Genomic DNA, 7,500 nt, shown 5'->3' with positions numbered 1-7,500 from the left:
GGGTTCGGATCAGACCTTTGTGGAACAGGATAGGATGGGACACGACACAGCGCTGCACACACACACACACACACACAGGCTGTGTCATGTGTGACTATGGGGCTGGGTTTGATGCCTCATTAAGGCCCACTGTGGCCTGGCATTGGGTGTGAGATGCTGTCAGAGCTCATCCTGAACTGGCCTGGCCTCACACACACACACACACACACACACACACAATCACAGATGAGACAAAAGCCCCCCCCCCCGCCCCGGTTCTGCCGTCCCCCGTCCAGACAGTGCCAAGCCCTCTGTGCCGTGACCTCATAAATAGCGGGTGCTATGGAAACAACGCTGTATTTGGTTCTGTTTCACAGGCTATTTCACACTGATGGTTTTGTCCTCCACTGCGAGCTGCCCAAGCGTATCGCCTCGCACGCTTTGATAGGCTCTGATCTCCTTCTCTCTCTCTCTCTTCCCTCGCTCGCTCACTCTTTCCTTTCTCGCGCGCTCTCTCTCTCCATCCGCCGCTCCTCGCTTTGACAGCTTCCACAGCCTTTTAAAATGCATGAGGTCTTTAAAGAGAGGGTGATCCCCCTCGCCTGTCACAGCCCAGTTTATCACATCTCCTCGCGCTGTCCGATTCTCCATCACGTCACCGCCTCTCGCTCTCGCCTGACCGGCCCGTCAGAACCTCGCACGCCTCGCCAGTTAGCACACTCGCTCAAAACACACACACGTGTGTGTGTGTGTGTGTGTGTGCGGTCATACACTCACTGAACACAAACATGCACAGCTGTATAGGTCACTAGAGGGACTACTCATGAGGTATTATGAGCAAACACAAACACACACACACAAACAAACACATACACACACACACACACACGTTTACAAGTATGGGCCACCACTTTGTGCTTCTGAGATAAATTATATTAAATTAGATTAGTTTCAACTGAATCAATTATTTTAACAGAGAAGGCTTGTGTAAGGACTTGCAGACACGCACAAACACACACAAACATGCCTGCACCACATGCGCGCACACACGCGCGCACACACACACACACACACACACACACACACACACACACACACACACACACACACACACACACACACACACACACACACACACACACACACTCTTTCAAATGCATTATAGATCACCAGTGGAACTCCATCCGGGCCTCACCTTGAAGTTGGGGGGCACTATGACCTTGCCGGCAGGGATCTGCAGGACGATGCGCTCGCCCTCGAAGAGCCACAGGTCCCAGTGGGAGTGGTTGGCTAGCAGTGCCCAGGGCACCAGCTCCACCAGCAGGGTGCTCAGGCCTGGACGCCACGCCGACAGCTTCACCTGCATGGGGCTGTCCCACTGCGCCACCGTCTCCAGCCCTGACCTGTACAGGACACACACACGCACACGCACACGCACACGCGCACACACACACACACACAGAAAATAATAAACAAGGACACACACACATACACACACACACAGAGAGCATAAGTGGTATACCTTCACATAGACATGAACACACATATTATGTGAATATATGCTTTCAACACACTTTCAGTTGATGTAATTCACACTGACAAGTACTTGTACAACAGACACACGCACACACACACACACCCAGTCAGTAAAACAGTGTTTTCTCAGCTCTCAGAAGAATGGCAGAGGATGAAAAGAGCGGACGGACGAGCGCTCGCACACACACACACACACACACACACAGTCAGTCAGTCACTAGCCACAGGCCAGGCACCTATCAAAGTGCCTCTCTCCGTCTGTAGTGCCAACTTCACAGAGCCGTTCAAACGGCTGCCATGAACCCTGAACTTCCTTTAGTGAACCAGTGCCAAACACATCCACTACTTTTATCACTTTCTACCCCCTCCCTCTCTCCCTCTCTCCCTCTGTTTCTTTTGTCTGTCTCCATGTTTGGGGCATGACCAAAGGTGAGGGTGAGAATATGCACAGCCAATAAATCACATTTCCAGCTCTCAGGCAGAGAAAGAGAAACAAAGAGGGGGAGACAGAGGAGGAAAGGTAGTTGGAGACGTGTCTCCTTGCCCATAGTAAGCCTCCTCCAGAGAGAGAGAGAGTGTGTGTGTGTGTGTGTGTGTGTGTGTGTGTGTGTGTGTGAGAGAGAGAGGGGAGCTGGGTGAAGTGTGAAATCTGACAGCCACAGCCTCACTCTGCCCCCCCTCCTTCTCCTCATTACTGAGGTGTTTCTCTCGTGCCCCCGCCTGAAAGAAGAAAAATAACATTTACCGTTTCAACTCCACCCCCCCCACCCCCCCGCCCCGCCCCTCCACGGCCTCAAAGATGCGATATTTCACTGCCGAGAGCCAAGTGAGCGGTTAGCGCGTAAAAGGAGGCCAAACCTCTTGTCAAAACAACACGCTACATAAATGTTATCGGCCGAGGAAAAATATACTAATTAAACGGCGCATTTCATCCGCAGGCCAAGTGACTTTTTCAAACACGCTCTTTAGAGATAGGAATCAGGGCTAATATGCGGAGCGACGGGCAGGGTTTTTTTTTTTACGTGGTTGTGTTTGGTTCTGTCGTGTTCTGTGTGCAGGCCATGGCAGTTCTCTGGGCCCTGCTCGAGCTGACACTTCTATGGGAAACGGGCCCTGGATCTGAGCTGAGTGGGGGGATCCGGGGAGGCACCAAGGGTTTGTGTGTGTGTGTGTGTGTGTGTGTGTGTGTGTGTGTGTTGTGTCTGTGTCTGAGTGTGTGCAATTGTGTGCGTATGTGGTGTGTATGTGAGCATGTAGATGTGTGTGTGCAGAAGTAGGAGTGTATTGTGTGTGTGTGTGTGTGTGTGTGAGAATGTGTGTATGTTTGGAAGTGTACTGTGTGTGTGTGTGTGTGTGTATGGTTGGTTAATGCATGCCAGAGTAATCCAACCCCATTGAGGCAGATAGCAGCTCTGTGGGGACCGGAGGGAGGCAGAGGAGGACACGACCACAACCACAGACATGCACATGGCCTCCGGTCCCCAGCCAACGTGTGTGTGTGTGTGTGTGTGTGTGTGTGTGTGTGAGAGAGAGAGAGCAGGGAGAGAGACAGCATGTTCCCACTGTCACTGAGACTGATGTGCGCACAGAGATGCAAACATACATTCACACACACACAGTCCATTATCGTACATTGTGTGTGTATGGGTGATGTGTGTGTGTTTGTGTGGGTCTGAGAGACATTGAGGAAGTAGATGTCTGATGTTGTCTGGTGTAGCGAGTGGCAGTTGAGGGATCTGCTCTAATCTGCAGGGATAGGGGTGCTGAGTGGACGATGGTGGCGCACCCCAACCCCCCCACTTACTCCATTAGCCCGCTCAGCAACATTTCCTGCACGGATCTCGCTCTTCACCACAAGTCCCTGTCTCCTCTCCTCTCCTCTCTCCTCCAAAGAGGGCAAAAGGCCCTCATCCCTTCCCCTCCCTCCTCACTTCTCCACTCTCTCTCCTTTCTGTTCTGCTCTCTCTCCTCTCCTCTCCTTTCTGCTCTCTCTCATCTCCCCATCCCTCCTCACTTCTCCTCTTCCACTTCCCTCTCCCTTCTTCTCTTCAGACGGCACAGAGCAAAAACAAAAGTCACCAACCCTGTCACTGAGTTCACCGAGCTGTTCACATGTGTACTACTCTGGCATGGTTTGGCCAGGCATACCCAGGCTCCCTGTGCTGGGCCCGCTCCAAACCCACACACTCCAGCCCAGCTGCCCCCACCCCACTGGCTAAACCAGGTGTGCTCAGCAAACCTTGGCCAGCTTTGATGTGTGTGTGTGTGTGCGTGCATGTGAGTTGCGAGCTGCCACAGGAATGAGCAATCAAGCCCGAATTGGAACCTCTGAAAAGGACTCCAGGGACTTCCAGAAGAACAGGAGAGGAAGAGGGCAACTAGGCTCCCATCGGATGTTCCAGCCACCATGACAACTATACACTTCATTAATCACAAGTCCTAAAGTGTGCCTCTTATGCAATGTGTCTTTTTATGGAAGCGCATGCTGTTGTGATTATTTAGCTGCTTAGGGTTGGGGTTATGTGAGAAGTGCTTTGTATTAATTAATGACTGGGGAAAGCACAGTGAACCACAGGCTGTTAAAGTAAAGTGGGACCTTCTGATGGGGAGACTGAGGAGAGGAGAGGAAAAGAGAGGGGGAAGAGCAGAGGAGAGGGGAGGAGGGAGGCAGGGAGGAGAGGAGAGAAGAGAAGAGGAAGGAGAGAAGAGAAGAGAAGAGAAGAGGAGAGGAGAGGAGAGAAGAGAAGAGGAGAGAAGAGGAGAGAAGAGGGGAGGGGACCGGTGGAGGGAGGCAGGGAGGAGAGGAGAGAAGAGGAGAAGAGAGAAGAGGAGGGGAGAGTAGAGGAGAGGAGAAGAGAGGAGAGGAGAGGAGAGGAGAGGAGAAGAGAGGAGAAGAGAGGAGAGGAGTGGGGACCAGTGGAGGGAGGCAGAGGTGCCTTTGTGGCCTTGAATGCTGCCAAAAAACAACAGTGAGCCAGCCGTGTCCAATCCTCTGCATCCCTCTCTCTCCTCTCGGCCTGTTCTGTGTCCTGCGCTCTGGTTCTCATTTCCTCACTCTGATCCTCTTGTTTTCTCTGTGCTTGCCCGCTGCTCTTCGTCTCCTGGCTGTGCAGGGACACTCAGAGACCAGCACTCATCATCATCAACAGCAGCAGCAGGAGCAAGGAAACCACAGTTGGCACACACACACACAGACACACACACACATGCACACACACACAGGCACACACACACAGGCACACACACACAGGCACACACACACACACACAGGCACACACACACACAGGCACACACACAAATACAGACATACTGTACACACACAGACACGTACACAGACATACGCACACAGACACACACACACAAATACAGACATACACACACAGACACACACCTGAGTGTGACTAGGGCACCACCATGTGCTCTATGCTGTGGGTAATCCCAATCCCATGCTGGACTATGATGCTGATTGCACCCCTCACCTCCATCCCACATGGGTCTGTGTTTAAAGTCCTGGAACTCGAGCGAGGGCTGCAGTTTACTGATATGTAAGGACCTGCTGTGCTGAGCTGGCTACTGGTCCAGTGACCTATGCTCAGGCTGTGGCCAAAGAGCGCTGAGCTTTGAGCTGTGGGTGCTGATAGTACCTGTCCGTGTCCTTGCTGGTGTAGGGCCAGGCTGGCCGACCGGAGGTCTTCACCCCGTAGAAGTCCAGCAGGATGGGTTGCTGCTGCAGGCTGACCTCCTCCGGTGCAGCCTTACTCACAATCTGCTTTATCAGGCTGGACGAGATGGGCACCGCACACTGAGAGGCGTCCTCGTCTTCCCTGCACACACACACATATGCAAACGCACACACACACACACACACCAGCCACACACACACACACACACACACACATATCAGCCACACAGACAGAAGGAGGGAGGGAGAGTTACAGACAGTCAGACAGTCAGTCAGTCAGTCAGACAGAGAAAAGATCAATTGTACTTTGGTCTGACTCTTAACACAAAACACACATTCTCCCACACTACTTGACACTCTCAGCACACCCTGTTTGTTTTTTATGACACATGTTCGTGTTCAGAGACTTCTGCTGAGGCACTGCGGCAAGCGACGCTCTCACGTTTCCCCGGCGACCGCTGCTGACGCTGCTGAAACGCTTAGCCGGCCCCCCGTGACCCTTCGCTTTTGCCCTCGGGCGCTCGTACCAGTGGCGGCGGCGGCAGCGGCAGCGGCGGCGACAGACAACGGAGGCAGCGCAGCAGCCTAGAACATGATCTCCGCCGCCAGACGAGGTGAAAGGAGCGGAGCGGCGCGCGCAGAGCTTCAGCTGTAACAACAGAAAGGCTACCCTTACTGGATCGGCGCCGGCCCAGACGACGGTCAAACGCGGCCCCCGCCACAGGCTCGCCAAGCATCTCACGGCGGCTGGAGCATCCAGTTCCACTTGGCCGAGCGGCCCCAGTTTCTGCGGCGGGGCCCCGGCCGCGGATATTAATAGAGAACATTGTGCTATAAACGGACACGGAGGGGCTGCGCGGGTCAGCAGAGGACAGCGGAGCCATGGGAAGCTGGGGGTGTGGAGCTGTGGGGTGGACTCTCCGTGGGGTGCGTGTGGGGTGGGGTGGGGTGGGGGGATGGGGTTGGGTGGGGGTCGTATGGGGAGCAAGGGGGCAGCAAGGGAGGGTCAGATGGGATTTTGCCTCCGGTTTCCCCCATGTGTGGTTGCATACATGGAGGATTTTGGGGTAAGATGAGAAAGACAGAAAGACACAGAGAGAGAGAGAGAGAGAGAGAGAGAGAGAGAGAGAGAGAGAGAGTGTGAGAGTGAGAGAGAGTGTGTGTGTGTGTGTGTGTGTGTGTGTGTGTGTGTGTGAGAGTGTGTGTGAGAGAGTGTGTGTGTGTGTGTGTGTGTGTGTGTGTGTGTGTGTGTGTGTGTGTGTGTGAGAGAGAGAGAGAGAGAGAGAGAGTGTGTGTGTGTGTGTGTGTGTGTGTGTGTGTGTGTGTGTGTGAGAGAGAGAGAGTAGGGAACAGTAGGGTTTGGGTCTGAGTGGACTTGAGTGCTTCAGCGAGGAGACCGCAGAGTGCAGAGCTGATAGGGGATAGGAGTGTACTGGTCGCTGGGCCCATTATGGACCAAAGGAATGCACAAATTGCAGGAGGGAAAGAGGAGACAGTGACCAACGGACATCTGAGACGCCGGGGAATTTTTTCAGGAAGAGTTCTATGGGTCGGCGTGTGTGTGTGTGCGTGTGTGTGTGTGTGTGTTTTGAGAGAAGGGTGCTATGAGCAGGCAGACAAATCCAGTTAGGAGAGCAGCAAATGCTGACCAGGGAAGATACAGCACTGATGTGTCTCGGGTCAGGTTAGGTTCTGTTTGAGAGGAGGAGGACAGACAGTGTGTGTGTGTATGTGTGTGTGTGTGTATAAATGAATGTTCGTATGAGTAAAACCCTTGGAGAGATTTTGTGTGTGTGTGTGCATGATTGCGTGACAAGGAGGATGTGTGTGTGTGTTTGTGTGGTATAATTTCTGTGACATTTCTAATTGTGTGTTTGTGTCATTATGCAAGATGGAGAGAGGGAAAACGTGTGTGTGAATGTGTGTACTTTTGTGTCAGTCTCTGTCTGCGTGCGTGTGTGTGCGTGCGTGCGTGTGTGTGGCGATGGTAATGAGGTTGGAGAGTTGTTGCTCTGCCCATGATGAGGTGTGGCCGGTCACACTCGCACTGGCAACCAAGCACAGGCCGCACGAACGAACGAACGCACGCACGCACGCACGCACGCACACTTTCTCAAACACACAAGCCCAACCTCACAAACACATACACACTTTCTCAAATACACAAGCCTAATCTCTAACAGTCTAACACACACACGCTCTTGGTAACATGCACTCACTGATCTAAATGTGGCGGGACCACACACAGTGACACAGCAAATGAAGATGGATGAAAGCCTGCAGTGTGTTAGCGCACTCTCTCA

General features: G+C 53.0%; 1 protein-coding gene across 1 annotated transcript in view; it reads right to left on the bottom strand.

The window, feature by feature from the left end:
- LOC121720892 (vacuolar protein sorting-associated protein 13B-like) overlaps positions 1–7,500 on the bottom strand; it is a 304,282-nt gene that overhangs the window by 16,599 nt on the left and 280,183 nt on the right. The window contains exons 44-45 of the mRNA XM_042107363.1: positions 5,160–5,339; positions 1,175–1,382 (exon numbers count right to left, since the gene is read on the bottom strand). Of these exons, the coding sequence (XP_041963297.1) occupies positions 1,175–1,382; positions 5,160–5,339 (388 nt within the window). The remainder of the gene's footprint in view (positions 1–1,174; positions 1,383–5,159; positions 5,340–7,500) is intronic.

Source organism: Alosa sapidissima, chromosome 10 (genome assembly GCF_018492685.1).
Source record: "Alosa sapidissima isolate fAloSap1 chromosome 10, fAloSap1.pri, whole genome shotgun sequence".
Taxonomy (NCBI): domain Eukaryota; kingdom Metazoa; phylum Chordata; class Actinopteri; order Clupeiformes; family Clupeidae; genus Alosa; species Alosa sapidissima.
The sequence above is the reverse complement of the archived record's forward strand: the minus strand, read 5'-3'. Positions and strand labels throughout refer to the sequence as shown.